Here is a 26490-nt window from a genome sequence, read left to right as displayed (position 1 = left end):
TCACATAGATACATCACTGGAAAAGAAAGGAGTCTTTGAATACCTATTGAGAAAAGTGTGGATATTCTTTGATATTACACTGAAACTGAATGTATGATAATTTCTTAGAGATCTGTTGGAGTCTGAAACCATACCAATGCACTGTACCTTGTTACTTTAAAATCCATGGGTCTATCTTGCACATTGAAAGGATCTTTTACCAATGTTACCAAAGCATGATTTCAGGATAGTCCCAATTACAAACATTCATTCCTAATACTCCTTTTTTTTTTTTTTTTAAGATTTTATTTATTTATTTGACACAGAGAGAGAGAGCACAAGCAGGGGGAGTGGCAGGCGGAGGGAGAGGGAGAAGCAGGCTCTCCGCCGAGCAGGGAGCCCGATGCGGGGCTCGACCCCAGGACCCTGGGATCATGACCTGAGCCAAAGGCAGACGTCTAACTGACTGAGCCACCCAGGTGCCCCCATTCCTAATATTCCTATAAAAACATTCCCTTTGTAAGATTATTTTTACTTTGGAAAATACAATCCTGATATTTATACCAATATCTCTTACAGATAGATGGGTATGAATAAATTAAAGATAGTTGAAATCTAATCATTGGGACCTAAGCACTGGATGAAGAGAAACGGTTGAAGAAAAGTAATAGTCAAAGAAGCAACATTTCTGGGCCAGTGATTTCCATTACTGGAGGATGGAGTGCTCAAGATCTAGGTTTTGTGTCCAGGTCTTTCAGTACAAATCTTCTTTCTGATCAGAGAAGAATTTTGAGCAGAATCCATCATAGCTTAACAGAAATATTCCTTGACAATACTCAACTCCCTGGGTTCTATATGTTATGCTAATCAAGCTCCCTTTGAGCTTTACCTTCATCTCCAGAGTGGACTACCTGGTAGGAGGAAGTGTCTCAGGGGACGCACCCAGGCTCCAGGTATAGCTCACCTGTAAATGAATGACTGGCATTCATTGCTCAAACCACAGGATGGGAGGGAGCTCAGACACTTTCCAGTCCAACCCCTAATTTTAAGGTGAGGAAATCATGGCTCATACAAGGGAAGTAGCTTACCTTAGTTCACATAGCTAATAATTAATGGCCACAGCTGGGGTTAGTATCAGGGCTACTGAATCCCAGTCATGCACTCTATTATAAACACATCTATTGAAAGATTTATTTCCTGACTGACTCAAGAAAGCCAAGGGCTGGACTCTGCATTATGGTGTTTTCGGTGGGAGACCTTGTCTACCTGGGAGCCCTAGCTTGAGTCACCTGGCTAGCTTTCCTTTACAATCATTTTCCAAAATAGGACAAACACTAAGGATGGCAACAGTGAGGAGGAAGTAATGGGATTTCTTTTGTACTCTTGTTATAGGGCCACTGTCCTAACGTATTTGGCCCACCATCTTGTTTGCTCTCCTTTCAACAGTAATTATTGAAAGCCTCCATTTCAGGCATTGTTATAGGTACAAAGGTATGGGATAAAGAACATGGGCCTGTCCTATGGTGCTTATGCTCTGATCAGGGGTGGTAAATGTTAATAATTGAATACATAAAGAACATAGTATCAAACAAAAGATAAGTGTGGGCAAGGGTGTAAAGAATTGGAACTCTTGTACACTGTTGGTGGGAATACAAAATGCCGCAGCCTCTATGGAAAGCAGTTCTTCAAAAAATTAAAATAGAACTACCATATAAGCCAGCAATCCGATCTCTGGGTATTTATCCAAAAGAACTGAAATCAGGATCTTGAAGAGATATTAACACACTCATGGTCATGGCAACACTAGTCACAATAGCCAATAAGTGGAAACAACTTAATCCATGGATGGATAAAGAAAATGTGGTATATACATACAATGAAATATTATTTAGCCTTTGAAAAGGGAGGAAATTCTGTAATCTGCGATAACATGGGTAAACCTTGAAGACATCATGCTAAGTGAAACAAGTTAGTCACAGAAGACACATACAGTATGATTCCACTTACTTGAGGAATCTAAAGTAGTCAAATTCATTGCATCAGAGAGTAGAATGGTAGTTACCAGGGGTTTGATGGGGGATGGGGAGAAATGGAGGAGTTGCTATTCAATGGGCAAAAAGTTCCAGTTAAACAAGATGAACAAATCTGAGAGATCTGCTGTACAACATAGTACCTAAGTTAAAAATAATGCATTGTACACGTAAAATTTTGTAAAGAGGGTAGGTTTCACGTTAAGCTTTCTCACATAATAAAATAAAATTTGAAAGCGCTATTTTGCTAAACACATAAAAACCTAAATGAAATTACAATAGCAACTTGCATGTCGTAACACATTATCACTTAATGAGAAACATTTATGTGAAAAATAATCAAGTATTGGTTTTACTGAAAAAAGAAACAAAACAACACAGTATGACACTATGCTCTGTGATATCAAGCAAAAAGGGCAATGTGGGGAGAGCAACTGAGGCTGGGTGGGTGTAGAAGGGCACTGGAGCAGTCATGGAGGGCTCCCGAAGGAGGTGATACTGGAGTATGGGGAGGGCTGAAGAAGAAAGTCCTTTAAGAAATCAGTTGAGTGGGGCGCCTGGGTGGCTCAGATGGTTAAGCGTCTGCCTTCGGCTCAGGTCATGATCCTGGCGTCCCAGGATCGAGTCCCGCATCGGACTCCCTGCTCGGCGAGGAGCCTGCTTCTCCCTTTGACCCTCCCCCCTCTCATGTGCTCTCTCTCATTCTCTCTCTCTCAAGTGAATAAATAAATCTTTAAAAAAAAAAAAAAGAAAGAAATCAGTTGAGCACACCAAGCTCATTCTGGACTCGCTTGCGTGAGGTTACAGAAAGGATGCCCTTGTGGCTGGAGTTTGGTGAAAATAGGAACATGGGAGAAACAGGAAGAAGACTAACTAAAAAATAATATGCCCTGTACTAGGGGAGCACAAATGTGGCCCCAGAATTCGGTATATCAGCCACTGAAGATACTCCAGAAAGAACAGGACCGTCGTTCTGGAGTTACAGCCTAAGGGTGGAGACCAGGTTTCTCACTGCATCATTGTATCTAATGAACAACTCTACCTGTACATTGGCAGGAGGGAGTGATTCACAGATTGTGTTTTGTACTCACAGCTAAAATTAGAGTCATCCCACCTTCGGGTTTTGGGTATTTTCCCTTTTCCCTGAGTTCCAAATATTTCTTCCTTTTTGAGTAGGACTATGAAAAAGAAGGTAACATTTCTTACTTACATTTCTTGTTCGGGTGTGCAATTAGAGGAAACACCGTTCTCTTTTACAGAACATATTACATGTAAAATTTTCTCTGACTAGTGATGTGAACTTGAAGGCAGGAACTGTATTTTGAGCTTGAAGATTCCACTGCCTCACAGGGAATAAGAGGCAGGAAAGGGGCCTCTCCCCTTCAGGTCTACAATAGCCTCTGAGCACCACTTCCTTTCCCCACCTACCTAACTAGGTCAGCTGGCATTCCAAGCTATTGCGTCCACAAAGGCATACGTGCACGTGGGAACAGAAAATGGAATGAGGTTAAGAGTACCAAATGTTCCATTAATCTCACTGATACATTAACACTGGCCTTGAAAGTCCACTTGAAAAAAGCCTGCGGGTGAAAACATTTCTACCACTGTGCAGAAGTTAAAGAGATTTTGGTGGTGGGAAAATGCTCTAAAAGAAAAAACTTCCCGGGCACCTGGGTGGCTCAGTTGGTGAAGCGACTGCCTTCGGCTCAGGTCATGATCCTGGAGTCTCGGGATCGAGTCCCGCATTGGGCTCCCTGCTCAGCAGGGAGTCTGCTTCTCCCTCTGACCCTCCCCCATCTCATGCTCTATCTCATTCTCTCTCTCAAATAAATAAATAAAATCTTAAAAAGAAAAAATAACTTCCCCCACCTTCCATTGCCTTCATGTTCTATGTATCCCATGATTCACTTTCTAAATTACATTTCAAGGAATAAAAAAAGGATGACCCAAAAAACTTTTTTTTTTCCACTTAGACTAGACTTAGCTGAGTGTTTTATAAGCAGTGACTTGACAGATACAGAATAAAGAGAAAGAATTAAAGGGAAAGGGGAGATTTTACTCTCACCTTCTGAGGAAGGAAGAGAGCTTAGATTATTTTAATTTGTTAATAATTTTAAAATAGAAATTCAATATAAGGAATAGACCATTCTCTTTCCTCACTCTTCATTCTTAAAGATTCAAATTACAGTTTAGGTAACTCTTCTCTATTCCAAGAGAAGGATGAGTGTATAAAACAGGTGGCATTTTTTGGGCACCTGGGTGGCTCAGTTGGTTAAGTGACTGCCTTCGGCTCATGTCACGATCCCTGAGTCCTGGGATCGAGTCCCACATTGGGCTCCCGGCTCAGCGGGGAGCATGCTTCTCCCTTGACCCTCTCCCTTCTCATGCTGTTTCTCTCTCTCAAATAAATAAGATCTTTTTTTTTTTTTTAAAGATTTGATTTATTTATTTGAGAGAGAGAGTGAGAGAGAGCACATGAGAGGGAGGAGGGTCAGAGGGAGAAGCAGACTCCCTGCCAAGTAGGGAGCCCGATGCGGGACTCGATCCCGGGACTCCAGGATCATGACCTGAGCCGAAGGCAGTCGCTTAACCAACTGAGCCACCCAGGCGCCCAAGATCTTTTTTTTTTAAAGATTTTATTTTTATTTATTTGACAGAGAGAGACAGGGAGAGAGGGAACACAAGCAGGGGGAGTGGGAGAGGGAGAAGCAGGCTTCCCACTGAGCAGGGAGCCTGATGCGGGGCTCGATCTCAGGACCCTGGGACCATGACCTGAGCCAAAGGCAGACGCTTAACGACTGAGCCACCCAGGCGCCCCTCAAATAAATAAAATCTTAAAAAACAAAAACAACCCAGTTGGCATTTTCTTCTTTAATTGGAAGTAAACAAACAAACAAACAAAAGTTGTGGGATTTCAGGGGCACATTCAAAGGGGAAAGTAGTTTCTTTTGACCGACCTAGTTTCCTGACCATTTAGGGATTTCTTCCAGACACCAAACCAGAGACTTAAATTTCTAGGCTATCACAGGGATTACAAGAGGAAAGAGAAATTTGGCTGCAAAAAGGAAAACAAAAACGAAGTATCAGCTGCATTCCAAAATGTTTTATGTTGGAAGATTTTGTGAAATAACGATTTAAATCTAGTCACATACCAAAATTAAATAAAGATAGTGTGAGGAAAAAAGTTATAGATGATGGTCATTTATGAAGATGCATGAAAAATTTCTCTCTTTTTTTTTTAAAGATTTTATTTATTTATTTGAGAGAGAGAGAGAATGAGAGAGAGAGAACACATGAGAGGGGATAGGGTCAGAGGATGAAGCAGACTCCCCGCCGAGCAGGGAGCCCGATGCGGGACTCGATCCCGGGACTCCAGGATCATGATCTGAGCCGAAGGCAGTCGCTTAACCAACTGAGGCACCCAGGCGCCCCGCATGAAAAATTTCTTAAAAAAATACAAACAAATCAAATTTATCAGGGCACAAATATATAAAACATCATGACCAGGTAGGGTTTATTTCAGTAATGAATGTATGATTCAAACAGAATGCCTATTAATATAATTTATCATATTATGAATAGAAAGAGAAAAATCATATGCTAATTTTCTTGAAGGCAGATTAAGCATTCAATGAAATTTAATATTCATTCACAATATCCTAGCAGAATAGGAAAAAGCATTTATGTAAATCCCAGAACAAACATCATAGTTATTATTAAGAGAGTTAAAGCATTCCTGCTAATGTCAGAAAGACGATAAGGATACCAACATTGAATCAACACAGTATGAGAAGACTTACCCAAACAATAAGATACCAAAAAACATAATGGGTAGAAGAACTATAAAGGAAGACAAAAAAATTTCCTTATTTTCAGATACTAGTGTCCACACAGAAAGCCCAAAAGATCTATAAACTACTATTAGAACTAATGGAAAAGCTTAGAAAGTTAGTTGGATACACTATCAACATATAACAATCAACAGCATTCCCAGAGGACAATAATAGTCAATTTCAAAATAGAACAAATATTTTAGTCAAAATAACATCAAAAAGAATAAGTTTTTGGGGCGCCTGGGTGGCTCAGTCATTAAGTGCCTGCCTTCGGCTCAGGTCATGATCCCAGCATCCTGGGATCGAGCCCCGTGTCGGGCTCCCTGCTCGGCGGGAAGCCTGCTTCTCCCTCTTCCACTCCCCCTGCTTGTGTTCCTCCCTCACTGTGTCTCTCTCTGTCAAATAAATAAATAAAATCTTAAAAAAAAAAAAAAGTTTTTATTCCCAACCAACCAAAAAGGCTTGTTTTTGGACATGTTTATGGATGGGATGACTCAATATTGTAAAGATGTCAATTCTGCCAAAATTAATCTACATTAAATGTAGTTCCAATAAAAATCCTAACGGAGTTCTTCAGGGAACTTGACAAACTAAAAAATCACTTGACAGTGCAAAGAGTCAGGAAAAGCTAAGCCAATGTTGAAGAGTAATGTGGGCTTAATAATGAAAACAATGTGGTATGGGGCAGAGATGGACAAATAGAGTAATGCAGAGCTCAGAAACAGACCCATATATACATGTAAACTTCACATGGGAGGAATGTGGAGGTACAAATCAGCACAGAAAGGATGTACTTTTCAATCAGTGGTGATCAGGCTATTGGGTAGACATAGGAAAACAAGCATTTGGATTTCCTACCATATACCATACCTACATCAACTGTAGTAAGGTTAAAGATAAGGCAAAATTTTAAGACTTTTAGAAAAATAATAGAGCATATTTATGAACAGAGATTACAAGATAATTTTTTTAAAGATTTCATTTATTTACTTGAGAGAGAGAGTGAGAGACAGCACAAGCAGGGGGAGTGGCAGAGGGAGAGGGAGAAGCAGACTCCCCGCAGATCAGGGAGCCTGACTCAAGGCCCAATCTTAGGACCCTAGGATCATGACCTGAGCCGAAGGCAGACACTTCACCAACTGTGCACCCAGGCGCCCTATAAGATAATTTTTTAGACACAACACAAAATCCACATTATTATAAAATGTACATTTATTTAGTGTGGTCAAACTTATAAATTATATGATTTCTTTTCAAAAAAACTGTAATTAAAGTGAAAAGACAAGTCTTATAGTAGGAGATGATTTGCAACTCAAATAATCCACAAAGATCACTAGCCAAAATTTATCAGGAATGCCTACACAACAATAAGAAACATCCTGACAGAAAAATGGGCAGTGAATAGAAGGCAGAAATTCACACACACAAAAATCTAAGTGGCCAACAAACAAGAAAAGATTCTCGGTCTTAATTGTGATTGGCAAAATGCAAAGTAATGTATCCCCCAATGGAATATTACATCACAGTTAAAGAAAGGAGAGGTACAAATCTCAAAAACAATGTGGAGAGAAAAAAATGTTGTGGAAGGTTGGCACACTTTATGCCATGTTTGAAATAAGTGAACGCATATTACATATTTCAAATAAATGCTTACATATATAGTCATGGAACAAAACCATACTTGGGAGTGAAACACCAAGTCTTGGAGAGCAGGTGTTCCAGTTCTAGCGGTATACTGAACCGGATTATACTGGCTTGCCTGAGCCAATTCTGTGTACCTCTTCCTAATTCCATGTTCAGTGATGTCTTGCTAGTAGCTTGAAATCTGCTGTGATGGAATGTTTACACCACAGAAATTGGCAAACAATATAAATCCCAGCTTCTCCCTCTCTTGTCCTAATGCCGGAGAACTGGTTTACCAGCGCATTACTGTGCCACTCTCCACAGAGTGAGATGCAATTGGGAGGAATACTTAAGGGGCTTCAACAGTATTTGTAATGTCTTTATGCTTTAAGGAATTTCTAAAGTAAATATGACGCAAGAAAAGGCTTTGATAGAGTAGGGGTAGGGTTCATGGGTATTTATCATGCTACTTTTCTGTATTTTGGAAATATACCCTGAAAACACAATCTAGTCAGCAGAGTTTTTTGGGCCAGCACAAAACCATTTTCTTTTTCCCCTCTTTAATTTTAGAGATTTAAATCTTGTTTAGTTGGTCACAATAATATTATATTATGTTGAAAAACCTGGATCTGAACTAATAATAGAAACTTTAAAATTAGTTCAAGCCCCAACCATAGGTTTGCCAGAGAGTTAGACCTTTGAAATCAACTGATGTAGGGTATATAATAAAAGATTCATAAGAGGCATTAACATAAAAAGTCACATCAATACTTCTTACTTAAGCAAATATAACAGCAAAGATATCTGAGCTCTAAATGTAGACTCCAGATCTAAGGGAAAGGAAATAAAAACAATTAGGGACAGAAGAGTATAGACAGCTCAGCTGTAAAAGTGAAACAAGCAGATGCTTTTCTTTTTTTATAGAATTATTCTACCTTTTTTAAGATTTTATTTATTTCAGGGAGAGCAAGTGAGAGAGAGAGCACGAGCCGGGTGAGGGGCAGAGGGAGAGGGAGAAGCAGACTCCCCGGCTGAGCAGGGAAGCCCGATGTGGGGTTCGATCCGAGGACCCTGGGATCATGACGTGAGCTGAAGGCAGATGCTTAACCAACTGAGCCACCCAGGCGCCCCAGCAAGCAGATACTCTTGAAAATAATAATGAGGGGCGCTCATGTCGTGATCCCAGGGTCCTGGGATCGAACCCCACGTCGGGCTTCCCTGCTCAGCCGGGGAGTCTGCTTCTCCCTCTCCCTCTGCCCCTCACCCGGCTCGTGCTCTCTCTCTCCCTCTCTCTCTCTGTCTTACTCTCTCAAATAAAATTAAAAAAAAGAAAATAATAATAAAATAAAGTAATAGGAATACCAATAGAAACGTGACAAAACCAGGTATTCAAAACAGGCTAGATTGGATGCCTAGTTCTATGTCCTTGAGCAAAGGACTTTTCATACTGCACTCCTGATTCATCTATAAGATGTGCATATAATATGCATTCTATCTGCCTCCCAGAGCTGTTAAGAGGATTACAGGAGATCATGCATGTGCCAGGGATAGATAACTGGGATCTGCAAAAGGGACAGGCATAAATACGTGATGCTCATTGCGTGCACATTGTGTCACCACATGGACCCCTAACACATCATCATCCGGGTACTCATTCACTCTGACTCAGGCTGACAGGTCTGACTTCCTTGTTCAGAGACCACCAAAGAGAAAAGAACAGAGAACCAATTCAGGAATACAAAAGTCTTCTCAGTCTTCCAACTTTTGCAGAATGGGCTCCACCGCCAAGGTCCCTTCTTGTTGACCTAGGGGGCTACGTCATTCTTATCTTTCTTTAAATTAGGAGACACAGGGGGCGCCTGGGTGGCTCAGTTGGTTAAGCGGCTGCCTTCGGCTCAGGTCATGATCCTGGAGTCCCTGGATCGAGTCCCGCATTGGGCTCCCTGCTCAGCAGGGAGTCTGCTTCTCCCTCTCATGCTCTCTGTCTCTCATTCTCTCTCTCTCAAATAAATAAATAAAATTAAAAAAAAATTTAAATTAGGAGACACAGGAAGATTTAAACTCCAGGGAGTTTAAAAAAAAAAAAAAAAAAGCCCTTCTGGATTATGCTACCATGTCCCAAACCATGGCCTGAAAAGCAGGGCTCCACTCTGGCAAGTGGGAATGTGGTTAAATGCCTGGGCTTTGGGGTCAGAGAAGCCCAGATGAGGCATATAAAGTGATAATGTGCATAAAGCTCTATGGCCTCTGGCATGAACTAAGCAGGAGACAAATAGTCATTACCATCAACTTACAGCCAAACCACCAGAGGCTTAGGCCAGGGGCCTCCCCACATATATGCCTCAACCCTCTCCCCGAGTTACAGTGCCACTGGTAGCCTCTAGAAGGAGAAGCCACTCGGGGATTCATGGGATTTTACCATCAGCGACTGCTAAATGGGAGCCTGTTTTAATACCAATGAACATGCAGACTCTAAATTCCCTTTTTTTTTTTTTGAGATAGCGTGAGCACGCATGATCGATGGGTAGGGGGAGGGGGTGAGGGAAGGAGGGAATCTTAAGCAGACTCCATGCCCATCAAGGAGCCGGAGGCAGGGCTCGATCTCACGATCCTGTGATCATGACCTGAGCTGAAATCAAGAGCCTAAACGACTGAGCCACCCAGGCGCCCCAGCCTAATTCAATTTCTTTATGACCTTTCTCTATTTTCTTCTTATTGTGTCTATTTTACGTAGACAGTGTTTCCCAGCCACAGCTATACATTACAAACATCTGAGGACCTTTTAAAAACTTCTGATGCCCTGGCCCAACCCCAAACCAATTCATTACAATTTCTGGGGGTGGGATCCATCATATTATAAAAACAAAAAGCTTCCCAGGTGATTCTAGTAGTGTAGTTCAGGTCGAGAATTACAGTCTCGGAACATGCTGACCAGTTTCCAAAGTCTCCTGAATCAAATCAGGGAGATGTTGCAACATGGGCCGTTTTCAAATCCTAGGCTTTCAATATGAAAGAAGGCGTTGATGCAAGTCTATATACAGATCTCCCAGAGGCCGGGCTTGTGCTAGGTGTTAGGGACTCGAAGGTAGCAAAGGAGATGTGGATCCTGACCCCAAGGTGTCACTTACACCAATTTCACTAAGCAAAGAGGGAGAAGATTTATAAATTGCACTATGGTTGAGTCACACAAGGACAGGGCACTGTAGAATTTTATAATGGGATTTTACTCTAACAAAACCAACATCATCACTGGTTGATATTTCGATGCTTTCTCTGGGCTGGTATTGAGTGAGGTAGGCACTTCCGGTGTTTGAGCGCACTGAAGCTTCACAACAACCATGGAGATACATATTCTTATTATTTCCACTCATTCATTCCACAAAAGGTTGCACGCCTCCGATGGGCCAGGCATTGTTTAGGCACTTGGGTGGTAACAAAACAGGCCCCAGGCCTCGGGGAGTGTTCCGTGAGTGGGGGTGGTGAGGAAAGAAAACCGATGTAAACCAGAAGTCAGTCATAGAGTGCATCACAGAATTTGATAAATGCCAGAAAGAAAAGGCAGAGCAGGTGAGGTGTTCTGTGGGCGTCCGGCAAGCTTCATTGAGAAAGGAAGACATGAGCACAGACTTGTAGGGAGGGAGTTAGTTCTTCCACTCCATTTCAAGACTCACCCAAGGATCTCTTCATGGCTCAGCTGGGATGCAAACCCAGGTATGTTGGAAATGAGAGTCTGTGTTCCTAACTTGCCTACTGCCTGGCAGAAGTTTCACAATATGTAATATTAACCGATTTGCTTGTCCCAGCCCCTTCAGCAAATTTCCTAAGCCTGGTGCCTTTTACATAGTAGGTACTTAACATATGTTTGAGTTAATCATTTAAATTATTAATTAATTTGGATCAGTCTGCTATGACTTAAAGTATTTGTGTGTCTACTGTGTCCTGCCCACTCCCTAGGCAGAAGAAAGTTTCTAGAAAATTCAGTGGAGGTGGGGGTGCCACAGACGAAGCATGCATGATGTCACTGCTCTGTCAGGGAAGGCAGGTCTCTTCTCTGAGCCAGGAAGATGGATTTGGACGGAATATTAAACAAATGTGAGACTCTTCTAGGACAAGGATGCTTCTGGGTAGAAGACTTCAAGGCATGATAGCACACAGAAATGCATGAAGTTGAATCAAGGATTACAGGTAAAGTTTTCTTAGGTGGCATTCATCTGAGAGAAAGTCATATTCCTAGGTGAGAATGATCTTTTGAGTATGAACTTACCTATTGAAGTGGTAGATATCCTGTATGTTTCCAAAGAGGGCTGATCTTTCTTCTGTCCCCAGAGGAAGTTTTGTTTGGTCCCTGATGCAGTCAAGGTAATCCTGGGAAATCAATGAGAAGGATGTCTTAAACGCTCCTGTCCTTCTCCAAGTTATCTTTAGTTATGCAAGACGAACCTCTCATATCAATTTCAAGCAATTATTATACTAATGTGCTCATTAATTGTACTATGGAATACAGAGTGTCACTTTTATTAATGTTGACAATACTCACTAATTTATAGAAGGGGGAGTTTGAGCAAGGAGGAGGAGTATGGTATACATTAGGCTATATAACCCCCAAATGTATTAGAGCTTCCCTAGATGGATAATATAACGACCATAGTTTCTCATAATGTCAGATTTTTGGCATAACAACATCATCTTCTGTTTCCTTGACTGACTTATGTGATAAAAAGATACTCAAATTCATTTAGTGGAAAGCCAGAAATACAGACCTTAAAATTTCTCATCACAAGAAAAAGAATTTGTAACCGTGTGTGGTAATGGCTATTATTACACTCACCGTGGTGATCATTTCACAATATACACGTACATCAAGTCATTATGTTGTACACCTTAAACTAATACAATGTTCTATGTGAATTATATCTCAATAAACTGGGGAAAGAGAGTGCTGTTTAAACATAACCTTGAAATCAGGAAGCTATCAGTTGTTAAAATGCAGAACCAAATTCTTCCTCAAACACCATTTTAAAGAAAAAAAACCCCTCTTTTTATTTTAATAAGCACATAACTCACTTATGCTATCTAGTAGGCTATGTTAATGAGCCATGGAAAACTTTGAAATGATTTTATATCTTTTAACACAGCAACAGCTCCCAAGCAGAGCTAATGTGGGCTCAGATCCACAGTGGGTTAAATGTCCATGGCTTGGAAGCTTCGAGCTGCTGCTGAGAGAAAGCTGTTTTCCACCCTGGGTGTGAGAGTTCATAACTGAGTGTTCCCCCTTCCCCAGCAATGCTTGAAAAAAGAACTCAGTAGGAGGCCAGAAAACAATAAAGAAAAAAGTGAAAACAGCTGAAATAATGTAAAATAAAAAATAAATACAATCCCCTGCTCCGGGCTGCACAATGTACTATGGCCCTCGACCAAATGTCACATGGCATCGTGCAGCCCGGGGGAGGAACAGACCCTGTGAAAATCCCATGTTTCAGCCACATTCCAGTGTTCTATCGCAAACACAATAGCAGTTAGGTGCAACCAGCCAAAGGAGAGATGAAATGTAAAAACCATCAGATAATTCTTCCTTCTCCATTTTAATAAGCCACATTCATTCTCTCATGCTCTTTATGCCCCTCAAAGGAAAAACAGGCAGGGCTTCACCATTACCGTTCTCGGGAGCACGTTTCACAGACTGCGTCCCGTAACTCACCATCCTAGTTCTTTAACACTAGAATCACTGGCATGCACGAACCAATGTTTATAAACCTTTTTTCTTTTATTTTTTTAAATGATTTTATGTATTTGTCAGAGAGAGAGAGCAAGCGAGCAAGCGAGCAAGCGAGCGAGAGAGCACAAGCAGGGGGGAGCGGCAGAGGGAGAGGGAGAAGCAGGCTCCCCACTGAGCAGGGAGCCCTATGCAGGACTCGATCCCAGGACCCTGGGATCATGACCTGAGCCGAAGGCAGATGCTTAACCGACTGAGCCACCCAGGAGTCCCCCCTTTTTTCTCTTTCAACAAGCTTTGTGGGAACATCTTTTCTTCTTAAGACAGTGGTCATCTTTTAATAAGAAGTTAAATTCATAAGGTGTTAAGTGTAACCAGTACCCTAAACCCACAATAGCAAGACATAGCCTATAGTCCTTACTATAAAAGTAAGGACTTTTATAAATGGAACAACTAGAAGGAGCTTGAGTATCTGCATAGGATATAGAGTTAATGCCTAAATAAAAAATGCTCAAGAAAACTAGAAGTGAAACGAATGCCTTTTGAACAACATGTAACCCTAACCTATACTTCCTCAAAAACATAAATGTAGTCATTGATATTTACATAAAATTAAACGTGGTACAAAAAGATGGGCTAATATTTAACTTGCCTTGAACGCTTATATTTGCTAGCTGTTTATACTTTGATCAAGATTTTAAAAGGACACATCATATGCAAAATTAAGGCAGTAAAAGGTTCTAGATGGGCGTGAACTTAAACAGAAGGATATGGATAGGCATGAGCCACACCAAATAGCCGGATAAAGGGCAGGACGGAGATGACGTACGCATGCCAAATTCACCTTGCTGGCTGCCATGGGGTTTAAAGGAGAAACCGAACCCTTTTTCTCACTTCAAGTGAAGAGCTTGCTCATTTGCAGAAACCTGATACTAAATTCTTCATGTGAGGGAAAGACTGAGTTAAGGGGCTTGAAGAATTTCAACTGGGGTTAGAGACAAAGAACCGTGGCCCACTTCCAACAAATAATGGCCCCTCTCCAAATGAAAGAGTTTCAAAACCCCCCAGTCCGTGGTAGGGAAACTAGATTTTAAAAGCTGCTCGTTTTCCGAAATTGTTGAGAAAACAGATCGTTAGGAGTCCAAATTTTTGTAGGCCACTCTAGAAAACAGATCAAAGTCCTCTGGCCACAACTGTTCCCCCCACTGATCATAATTAAGTCTTTTAAATATGATACTTTAACCCTAAACTAGTTACGGAGAACTACTGTAACATGCACGGCATTAGCAGCTATAATCATCTCCAGCCAAAATGAGAGGTTCGAAGCTCAGTGATAATAACAGTTGGGTCTGTGCTCAAATGACAGAGTAAAGACACCCATGAAATTTATTAGAGCCCGTCACACTGCTTATTAATTTTATTGGCTTGATGTCAGCATCTATGGTTACCCTACAGTTAACAGTGAAGGATCAATTTAAAACATTTGCATTGAAAACAATCATTCTCCAAGAAGATCAAAGAGTTCACTCCACTGGGAGAGGGATGAGGCGGGGAGACAGGCACAAGAAAGAGCTTTCCACTGGTGGAAAAAATGCCTATTATGCCATTTTAAATTCTGCCTATTTATTTTCTAATCAATTCATGTCCTTAGGATCTCCTTAAGAGTGCAAGATTTGTGTGTGGGTGTCCTCCTCACATTAACGTTGTCATTGCCTGTAATGTCTATTATTGAAAACATCCAACTAAACACTGACTTGGTGCCATTTAAAGTATGGCAAATGGAAAAGGAGCCAGTTTGCAAAGTGTTACCGAACTACAACGAATTCAGTGCAGAAACTGAGAGTAAGTGCGTGGAAACTTCAGTCTTGACAGAACGAGATCTGTTGACTCTAATGATCAATTTGGGCTTGTATTTTGCCTGTCCGATTTCTTCTATTTTCTTTTTCTAGCAATTCACTTTTTATTGTGTTTTCCAAGAGTGTCAGCGTGTGACTGACAGAAAATGCGCGCACACACACATGCACACACATCCCTGTCCCTTACCACAGACAGAGAAGCGCTGGTCTAGGCAGCCCTCCCACAGAGATGCTGGAGAAATGGGCAGAATTCAAACTCAGATTTAAACTCAAATTCAATGTTCTTGGTAGTTCACCTTATTTCTCTAAGATGCCTATAGAATTAATGTCCCCTCGCCCGTTTCCCTTCTTCCTCTATTTTTTTTTTTTTTAAGATTTTATTTATTTATTTGAGAGAGAGCACATGAGAGGGGGGAGGGTCAGAGGGAGAAGCAGACTCCCTGCCGAGCAGGGAGCCTGATGCGGGACTCGATCCAGGGACTCCAGGATCATGACCTGAGCCGAAGGCAGTCGCTTAACCAACTGAGCCACCCAGGCGCCCTCCCTTCTTCCTCTAAAATAACGTTTAAAACGTTTTAAAAGTATAACCTGTTTGACATAATGAAGATAAACCACAAGAGGGAAAGAAATACTGATTTAGAACTATAAAGTCTCTTCATACTTTACGTCCCTCCGACTCTTTCCCGCACCCCCCCACCCTTGTGTAGAGTCCATTGTAGAGACAAAAAGATTCCATTCCTAAATCCTCTTGCTGACATTTCAAAGTTCGACCTAGTGGTTTTATAGTTTACTCTTTCTGGTTGGTTTTTCTCTTTTTAGTGCTTCCAAATTCCAAGCTTTGATATAACTCCTATGTAAGACTTTTTTCTTTGGTCTTTATTTGGAAGGAAGCATTTTTTCTTGTTTTTCCAACCCCTCCACCTTTTCTAGAACATAGTCATCGGTTTACCCCCAACCTGCCCTCCAAATGCCATGTGTTACAGTGGGACGCCATTGATACCACAATAACTTACACTTGTAGATCAGTTTACAGTTTAAAAGCATTCACATTCATTCACACAAAGCATCCTCCCCCTTCTCCCCCTCTTTTTTGAGGACATAAGAATGTGTGCCAAGCTCTGTTTTACAAGCTAGGAATTAAAAAAATGAATAAAACATGACCCTTCCCCCAAGGAGCTCCCTGTGTAGTTGAAAGACAAATGTAAACAAGTAAGTACAATACAGTGTTTGGGGCGCATGGCTGATAAATATTCAGTATTGGCAGAGAGGGGAGGCAGAGAAAGAAGCGGTTGATCTCTGGGCTGGCAGAGGCTCTCTAGAGGAGGTGCGCGTGGATCTGAGCCTTTAAGCAGCTGCAGTCTGGATGGAGGGAGAGGGAGGAGACAACATCCAAGAAATAGAAAAGTGCAAACAGAGGCACAGGGCAAGGTATGCCGCCCGCAGTCAGGACCCTTAAAGGTGCTCAGCGGGGCCGGGAAAGCCGGGAACCCCGGCGCATGCATGCGCACACAGGCCCTGGAGGTAGGGCTGATCGCAGAGAATCGTCCACGCTCTGTAGGTGGTGGCAACCGCTGAAGGATGGCGGGAGACCACAGACCATCCCAGCATCAGTGAAACAGAAGGGAAGCTGTAAAACGGGGGTGGGGAGACCAGTTAGACCAGCAGAGCAGCGCAGGTAAACCCGGACCAAGGCCTCCACAGGTCCTACAGAGAGGCATGAAGGAGAGAAAGGAGCCAGTCAGGGGTGAGAGTCACGGGGTGAGGGATATTGTTGGCTTTCAGGATGTAGAGGCCAACCACAGGCTGCCCCAAGACAGGCCACTTTGGCATGAAGACTATTTTGAGTTAAAAAGCAATCAAAACCTGGGGCGCCTGGGTGGCTCAGCAGGTTAAGCATCTGCCTTTGGCTCAGGTCCTGATCTCAGGGTCCTGGGATCGAGCCCTGCATCCGTCCAGGCTCCCTGCTCGGAGGGGTGTCTGCTTCTGCTCCCACCCCAACCCAGCTCCTGTGCTCTCTCTCTTTCTCAAATAAATAAATAGGGGCGCCTGGATGGCTCAGTCGGTGAAGCATCTGCCTTCGGCTCAGGTCATGGTCTCAGGGTCCTGGGATCGAGCCCCACGTTGGGCTCCCTGCTCAGCCGGGAGCCTGCTTCTCCCTCTCCCACTCCCCCTGCTTGTGTTCCCTCTCTCACTGTGTCTCTGTCAAATAAATAAATAAAATCTTAAAAAAAAATAAATTAAAAAATAAAAAAAATTTTAAAAAAGCAATCAAAACCCAGTGATTTCAGGAAAAGCTCTTTACCTCCCCCTCAAATGCCTAAAAAGAATTTAGAGCGAGGACCTGCCCCAGAAAGAGAGCTATCACCATAGATAGCTCCATTATGATAGAAACTAGGTACAGCAGACAGGGAGGGACCTAAGCAAGGCCACTTTGAGCAAAGTCCTCTCTTTGTCCCATTGTTTCTGAGCGGCCCAGCAAACACTCATTTACCAAACATTTACTTTTTTTCATCTTCCTGTAAATTGGATTCCTTTCCTCTGAAGTCCCAGACCCTTGGCCCCTTCTCCTTAGTTCAGGATGACTTACAGACCTCACTGTGCCTGTCTTTAGAGTTTCCATGTCTGTCTGTACATATGCTATTAAATTCGATTTTCTCCTATTAATCTGTTTCATGTCAATTTGATTCTTAGTCTGGCTGGAAGGACCTTGAAGGGGACAGGAATTCTTGCTGCCCAACAAGGAGTGGGGAGTCTGCGCTTCTCTCCCACTTTCCACGCTGAGGAGGAGGAGCACTGTTCCCCTCACTCCCAGCAAGACCTTTTCTTACCCTCACTGGCAGTGAGTGAATTAAAAGGCAGTGAGACTGGGGTAGACGAACCATGAGAGACGATGGACTCTGAAAAACAAACTGAGGGTTTTGGAGGGAAGAGGGGTGGGAGGATGGGTTGGCCTGGTGATGGGTATTGAGGAGGGCACATTCTGCATGGAGCACTGAGTGTTGTACGCAAACAATGAATCATGGAACACTACATCTAAAACTAATGATGTAATGTATGGGGATTAACATAAGAATAAAAAAAAAAAGGCAGTGAGACCAACCCCTCACCTCCCCATCCATTTGGCTGCGGCATGGAGGGAACTGGAATGCTCCCTCCGGGAAGAGGACCCACCAGCTCTCCTCCTTTCTCTTTGCCCGGTGGCTGGTGAGGTGAAGCTAACCCGGGTTGCCCCTGCTGGCCGGGCCTACAGAGGCCTTGGTGGGGTGGCTCTAGGCCTCGTTGGCTGCTTGGTACCTGCTGTACTGGACTGCCTCACGCCCAGATCAAACACTGAGAAACACCTCGAAGGATCTGTGGTAAAAAGGAGACAAGGCAGATATTCTGGCCTCGCTCATCGAGACAGCTCCAGCTGGCTCATTTTCTTCTTAGGGTCAAGGCTCTGAGAAGAAATATGGGCTTTATTTTCCAGCCATCGTCCTCTGCACAAATAGTGCCCGCAGGAACATCATGATGGGTAACGACGGGTTCGGACTGGCCGGCCTGCCCAGGCCCCACTTGAGCACTTGCTCTCCCCAGTCCCGAGAGACCTGAAGAGAGGCGGGCGGCGGTGCGGGGGCAAAGACAGGGCCTCAGTTTCGGATGTGCGAAGACAGACGTAACCGTGGGACACCTGGCAGGAGAGGTTTGTCAGGCACAGGATCTGGGAAGCAGAACTGCAGCTTGCTGGGAAAGCTCTGCGGGGAGCTGGCCATGCGTGGCCGCGCAGCTTTGGGCTCTGGCTTCAGCAGCGCTGACACAACGGGGAGGCCAAAACATCCTCCCACGCTTCTTCGGGGGCCACCTAACCACACAAAAGCAGCTTCGGAGTAGCTCAGTGTCTCCAAGTTGCAACCTCGGTGAGGGTCAGCAGGCCAGGGCACCCCCAGGCAGTCCCCTGTGGCCGTGAGGACACCAAAGGGCCCTTGCGAAGGAAACGAGGAAAGTAAGTGATGAGCTGCCAGGCCAGGGGCGGCACGGAGCGCTGGGGCTCATGCTGACGACACCGCACCCCTGAGTGGGAGCAACGGTGAGGGGTTTCGGAGGGGTCCCAAGATCGTGGAGCGCGGAGCCTGGTGGGCCCACCTCTTCCAGACAGTCCCAGGGAAACTGAGTGAGAATAACAGAGTCCTGAGTGCAGGGACTAGAGAGAGTTGCAGACTGAGTCGGAAGTGGGTAAGGGGAATACCAATTTTGAGATGGTGGGCTACCCAGGAAGGAGCAGTAACTGGAAGAGCTGTAGGACCAGGAAGGACTGATTGATGGATCTGCACACCCCCCACACCCACACGTGCATGCGCCCATGCACACACCCACACACCCTTGCACCCACCCATGCATTCATGCACCTACGAACAGGATGGAGGTGGGGGGCGGGAAGGAGAAGGTAGACGGTAGAGGGAGGAAGGTGGGAATGACAAGAATTTCTGGCAAGGTGATGATTGGAGCCAGGTCAGGGGACAAGATAAGCGGTGGAGGAGAGGAAGATAAGCCCCTCTCGCGGGGGTCCAGGCTGGGAACACTGTCTCTCTGAGTGAGGCAGGGAAAGGCCAAAATGACATGGGTCAGCTTCCGTTTTTGCCACAGAAAATAAAATTCTAACGAGTCAGAGCACAGAAGTAAAAAGTTCCCTCTCCCTCTTCAAGGACCTTCCTTTTCTGCCCAGGTGTCACTGTGCAGAGGTAACTGGTTGATGACGCGGTATGCACGCTTCTCGACTATGTTCTGGCGCATAATTACACCTCTCAAAAATGAGATCTTTGCTTGATTCGCAACTTCGTTTTTTCCACTTAGTGTATATAAACGCACATGATTCCTATATGTCAGTAGAATTCTTTCTCATTCTTTATAGTGGCTGCACTATATTCCATCCAATAGTTTTATTATAATGTACTTAATGAAGACTTTTGGGGGGCCCATCCTATGTGCAGGTTTCTGTATTAAGCAGGTGCATCTGGAAACGAGGGAGATGTGATGCCTGTGTTCCAGGTGCTCACAAGAGAGGACAGGAGAAAGACATGTGTGTGTCATACAGACTATGACAATGTGAGGTTATAGGAATTATTTACAAAGTGCTGTGGGGCAATAATGAAAGAAGCCCTTTATCTTTCTTCCAAAGAAGCCCCTAATCAGGGTTTATAGTAAAATCTCCATCTGTTGCCTGCAGATAAAATATCAGAAGTCTAATCTTCCACTTGATCTCTTTTCTCTTATTTCTCTGTCCACATCCACAGGGAGGAAGGTACAGCTAAAGAAATGAGAGCTGGGGGTCTCTGGCCACTTCATCAAGCTGGAAACAAAGCTCTTATTGTGGGAACAGTGTTTTCCCTGAGTCTATATAACGGAGCCCCCACACGGCGGAGAACCGCAATGAAAATGCAATATATCATCACCAGGGCAAACTCTTTCTGCCAACTTGTTGGGGGTGGGGGTGGGGGGAGGGGGTGGGGGGAAGAATGAATGGAGGGGAGCAGAAGGAGGGAAGAGAAGAGGGAAGAAAAAGGGGGAGTAGAAAGTAAAAAGGAAAGAAGATGGGGAGAGAAAGGGGGAGAGCAAGAGGCGAAGACCCACAGACACGGGGGAGGGGGGAGAGGGGGAGTGGAGGGGGGAGAGTTCAAAGCAGCTTCTGTTCCTAGTGTGATATCGGTTCTCATTCAGTTTTCCTAACTGATGGTATAGAGGCTGATCTTAATTGGTGATATGTGAGTCAGAATTAATGCCTCTGAGATATTTGAGTAAAAGAATCATAAAAAACTGGGAGCTTTCAGCCTCATTTACCCAGTATAATACTTTCAATACATAAGACATCAGTAAAAAATGTCAGGAATGGCTTTCTTGCTCAGCTGTGACAAATGATACAGCCTGTTCTGTCCCCTCCATTGTTTCGCGGCTCCCTCTTGAGAGAAGGGGAGCTAGGAGGTTCCTCTCGGGAAGGAGATGGAACAGCCTGCCCTAGAGAGGCGTGGGGGTGGGGGGGTGTTGGGCAGGTCCTTCCAGAAAAGAGAAACCTGGTGGGGACAAACAGGAATTCTGTTAAAAACAGCAACGTTGAGTAGAAAGAGAAATAGATCTTTGCTTGAAGACAACTGGTATATTTGTTTGGTTTTCCCCAAAGACTTTAAGCAGAAAATACACACAAATTGGCAGTCTACAGTAATCGAAAGATAGAAGAAACAGGATTAGCGGTTCTTCAAGCAGCTGAATGCCCATTTTTCCTGTGCTTCTGACAACCATTATGGAAATCAATTGTCTTTATTTACTTCATGTTGACATCCAGAGGAAGCATTTGATGTATATAAGTGTAAATAAATCTAAAAATGTCACAAAAATTAAAAAAGTTTGGCGCAAATATAATGCTACAATTAATCTCTTATCTTACCAAGTTAGAACAGAAAAGTTCTTACTTTTCTTCTGTAACAAAACAGTCCCTTCTGTAACAAAAACATGGCAGGAAACTTAATTTTCTCTTGGCTTTGTTAATATAATAAAAATAATATTTATTTTTAAAAACCGTGTCTAGAGTTTTCAAATCACATTGACAGCGTTCTCATATGTAAAGCTCTTCTTAAAATAAGAGCAGCGGACACATGCCCATGAAGAAGTCCTGCTCACACTGAGCTAGCTTTCCATACTTATTTGAGACCCACCATTGCTTTTTGTTTTCTATACGCTTTAATCCCATCATCATTTCTAATGATCAAAAAAGAATAAAGCATTTCTGGGATAATCCACGTGCTTACTGAATATGCATTAATGTAAAGTATGTTTAACATCTTCAGAATGGCAACCAGAGAATTTGCCAGAACTATCTGGAATGAAGCACAACAACAGCATCCCAGGGGTTATGACGAGACAGGAAAGTGAAGGAAGTTTATTGTACACTTCCTCGAGAAGGATCCCCGCCTCCCACCCCATCACCCTACTTTTCTCCAACTCTCTTTTTAGGTCTTCCTCCTCACTGGGCTAACTTCACACAGCATTGTTATTTTACTGCCATTTTTCTCTCCAGGTCCCAAGCCAGGGAAGGAAGCAGACAGAGACAATTAGATGTGGCTATAATCCTTAAGGAGGAAAACAGCAAAGAGATATGATGTCTTGGCAAAGCTTTAAGTACCTGAAAATGAGAACTGATTCATCTCCATTATAATCACGGTACTGCTGGTGTAATTTGAAACATGTAATTAAGGAAAATTAAATAAAGCCCAAAGGATTTTGTATATGGGAAAGAAAATAAAAGATCAGTAAAATAAATTTACATTATTAGATCATCTGAAGTTTAACGCCTCCTCACTGCCATTTACTATTACGAGTCATATTACCTTTATGTTTCTTGCTATACTGAGCTCACTGCTTTATATGCATTATCTTTTTTTTTTTTTTTTAAAGATTTTTATTATTTGACAGAGAGAGACAAAGGGAGAGAGGGAACACAAACTGGGGGAGTGGGAGAGGGAGAAGCAGGCTTCCTGCGGAGCAGGGAGTCCAATGCGGAGCAGGGAGCCCGATGCGAGACTGTATCCCAGGACTCTGGGATCATGACCTGAGCCAAAGGCAGACGCTTAACGACTGAGCCACCCAGGCACCCGCCGCTATGTGCATTATCTTATCTAATCTTCACAACAACCTAGAGGGTGAGTTCCATTATTAGTCCCATTTTACTGGAAGTTTAGAAAATTTCAATTGTTTCACAAGGTCAAACAGAGAGTGAGTGACTCAGTCCCATTCACACTGGGACCAGCTGATGATAGCCTGCTTGGGCACTGGAACCCTGCAATACTGCTCCTAAGGCTTTAGTCCTTAATGCAGTATCTTTACACCGTAGGAAATGTTTGCTGTTGACTTTATCTGGGGACTAAATGTGGTTTTTATTAGGTTTGAGGTAGGAGCCTTACAAAGACAACCACTCTCATGGACTCGGCACCTACCACCTTCTAAGATCGTCACAGGCCTGTATCTGAATCAGTACCAGTCCACCGACACGCTGAGCCCACCTCCTTCGTGTGCTCATCAACACGCATCCCAGGGCATGCTTTTCCAGCAGCCAAGCACACCAGCTTTCAACCAACTGGCACTGGACTCCCAGCGTTGGCCACACCTTCCTGTTCCGTTCAGTTCCCAAGCTCTCTTCCTTCCCTCTCCCTCTCCTTTGAAACATCTCCCTCCCCTTGCCAGTCACCCCACAGGTCTGTCACTGCATTCCTCTTTAGGGGCCTGACTCGGGGTAACTCTCCCCAGAGGAACACACACCTCTGCACAACAGAATCCTCACCAATGAATCCTCCCAGATCTCCCGGTTCTGCATTACTTTTTTTTTTTTTTTTAAAGATTTTATTTATTTATTCATGAGAGACAGAGAGAGAGAGAGAGAGAAGGAGAGGGAGAGGCAGGCTCCCAAGGAGCAGGGAGCCCGATGTGGGACTCGATCCCAGGACTCTGGGATCATGACCTGAGCCGAAGGCAGACGCCCAACCATCTGAGCCACCCAGGCGCCCTCTGCATTACTTTTTAAGTCTATTCAACAAACGCTACATGGTGGAGAGCCGGGAAGGCAGAGCACTTAGAAGCGATTGATCTGGTGATTGTTATAAAATGAAGATCCATCAGAAATGAAGAGAGGTCTAGCAGCTCTGTGAGCATGGGCTTTGCCACAGGACAAGGCTGATGGACAGGAGCGGAATGTGGGTAGGTAGAGGTGCCGGGCGTGTGGAGGAAAGAAGGCTCCCTCGAGGGTCTAAGCGGTAGGCTTACGAGAGGGACTTCTGGCATGCTCTTCTGCATGACAGTCAGCCTGGACTGTTGTCGTGGGGCTCTGACTTCCTTCCCAGAGCTCTGCACATCCCATCAGCACACTGATGGCCTCAAAGCCTTCACTCGACATCAAAATGTGGGTGCTTTCGGCAGCAAAAACATTTCCTGTCCGCAAATCACAAAACCACCCACACTTCACTCAGAATCCTAGAGGACCAGAAATTGTGAAATAAGGACAGCAAATAATGGCCCATTCAAACAGATACACGGTTTTGCCACAGACACATCACGGGTGACTGCATGCGTCCCCTGATCATGTATTGGACGGTAATTAACTATATGACTTAGTAATGAGTTGGAACACTTTCTACTCTCTTTTCCTGGAACAGGAACTGTAATACAGGTAATGTTCATAGCAATGGATCTGTATGCAGTAGGTGCTCAAGGAGCATGCACTCGAGGGAGAGGAAGCAAGGCCTCAGACACCAAAGCCTAGTGCTATTTGTGCTACTTTACTTGGAACTCTAACCCTGACACTGATTTCCACCAGGCCAAAAGGCTGGAGCTACCTGGGCAATATTAAGTAGTGAGCACAAAAAGCTGGAAGACATTAGCTCAACCCTCCATCGATTGAGTCACACAGTTTGATAACGACCCTCAAGGTCAAGCTATTCTGTTTGCAAACTGCAATGCAACGAGGCTGTGTATGTTAAAATAAAGAACTGCACAAGGACTGATCTCTTTATGGGCAGTTTTTCAACGCGGATGAATGTGATTATGCTTTGGCGGCATTAGGTAATCCAAGGGCTAAATATGGAGATGCATAGGCTAAACTATTCCGTTCGTTGTACCAAAAACAATGAGTAGCCCTAAGGACATATCTCATTGATTCGGCTACACTGTGTTGATCTCATCACGGTAGAATCTTATCCAGAAGTTACATATTGACACAGAAACAGCCAGGGCCTGGAGATTTGCAGGGGAACAGAGGGTAGAATGGGGGTGCAGGTGAGCCAGCATGATGGGGTGCTCCTCAGAAACCTATCTCAGAGTGCTGGGCTCCCTGAATGCGGTAAACCCAGCAGTTTCCTTCTGTCCTCCTGGAGGCCTGATCTCAATTCTTGCCCACTTAGGGAAAACGAATTCTTCTCTTGTCCTAAATCTCAGGCACGATGCCCATGGCCATCTTGGTACTTAGAAGTGAGAGGGAGGGAGAGAGACTGACCTCCTAGGATGAAATTTTCCTAAGTGAACTGTCAAGAGATGGTGTAGAATGAATTTCTACAGCAGCACTTTACAATCTGAACAGACGTATACTACGTGCTTTTTCTTGTAATAGATGCAATTTCCATCGCTGCAAACCTGCCCTCCCAGGACAGGAGATTTAGAGGAGGACAGAGCATGACATGGGCAAAGGGGCAGCAGATTCGTTACGAAGGCCTCCACTCCAGGGCAGGCTCCAGATGCAGCGTGGTGGAAAGTGCCCGGACCACAAGGGCAGGCAGCCGGAGGCTGGGAGCTGCCCCTCCGATGGTTTATTGGCTTTGCTGAGACCCCACTGCCTCAGCCTCTGAGTAGGGATAATGCAACATCCGCACCTGGTCTTCATTCTGTGGGTTAAACGACCAGGCCCGTCCAAGGAGCCCTGCCTGCCTGGCATGCCCAGCACACACTGGTTGGTAACTGTGGCTGATGTGTGGCCTTCTGTGTGCCCGTTTCCTCCTCGGGGGGCAGGGAAGGAGCCAGACCAGAACATCTTTTGGTTCAAAAGCAAATTAACTCTATCTGCACAGATAAATTATACTAAAAGCTTCTACCCCCTTTCACTGCCACAGGTATTCACAGTGCCATAGGAAGGCCGATGGATTTGAGCAGCTTGCTGTTAACCATCACTTTGGGTACAGGGTCTGAAGATGGTTAGAGGAGATATATGCACCCAAGGTCTCCATGACACTCAGAAGTTTCCCAGACCCTGGCCCTCTCACTTGCTATGCCCACCCAGACAAGAAATCCTGCCTCTCCTACCTGTCTTGAAACTGACCCCTCCTCCCTCCCATCCCTGCTTCGGTTCTGGTTATCCCCCATCGTGCCCACTGCATGGGCATCCTAACTAATCCCTCCATGGGGCTCTGATCCCTCCAACTTTTTGGAATGAAGCCAGTGTGATCTTTCTAGAAGTCAAATTTGTTGTCCTGCAAAAAAATGCTTTAATGACTTCCCAGAGTCTTCAGCATGGAGGGAGGTCCTTCAAGGCCCGCACCCCTGTGCACCTTTCCAGACTCAACTTTTACCACTTTCTTGCTTCCCCTCCTGCCCTTCCCCCCAACCCACAGGCACTCACTCCTGGTACTTTCAGGAATGTCCCCCGTCCCCTGGCTTCACTGTCTTTACGCATTCTATTTTTGCTGCCAAGATGGCCCCTCCTACTGGCAAATCCAGGCTAAGATTCTTCCCAGGAATCCTTCTGGATCCTTCCCACCCCTTGAGGGTCAGGTGCTCCTCTGAGCATTTGCATTTATAATTCCCTGATAGGGGAGGCTAGGGTGAGCAAGAATGCCTTTGTAGCTCCTGCTAGCCCTCCAAACTGATGTCAACAATTTGCAGATGTTACCCTTAGCTTTCCCAGCCCCCGAGTGTCTGCAGCATCAGGGCGGTGAATTCCGGACACCATG

The 26490-nt window shown here is 44.2% G+C and overlaps 1 protein-coding gene across 5 annotated transcripts in view; it reads right to left on the bottom strand.

Annotated features, from left to right (window-relative positions):
* Nucleotides 1-26490, bottom strand: part of PLEKHG1 (pleckstrin homology and RhoGEF domain containing G1) — a 226066-nt gene that overhangs the window by 49265 nt on the left and 150311 nt on the right. For all 5 annotated transcript variants that reach the window (XM_064598221.1, XM_064598222.1, XM_064598219.1 and 2 more), the window contains one exon: nucleotides 11730-11830. In XM_064598221.1, the coding sequence (XP_064454291.1) occupies nucleotides 11730-11830 (101 nt within the window). The remainder of the gene's footprint in view (nucleotides 1-11729; nucleotides 11831-26490) is intronic.

Source organism: Mirounga angustirostris, unplaced genomic scaffold (genome assembly GCF_029215605.1).
Source record: "Mirounga angustirostris isolate CCGP_5_RB_7025 unplaced genomic scaffold, mMirAng1.0.hap1 SCAF_8, whole genome shotgun sequence".
Taxonomy (NCBI): Eukaryota; Metazoa; Chordata; class Mammalia; order Carnivora; family Phocidae; genus Mirounga; species Mirounga angustirostris.
This window is presented reverse-complemented; position numbering and strand designations above follow the sequence as displayed.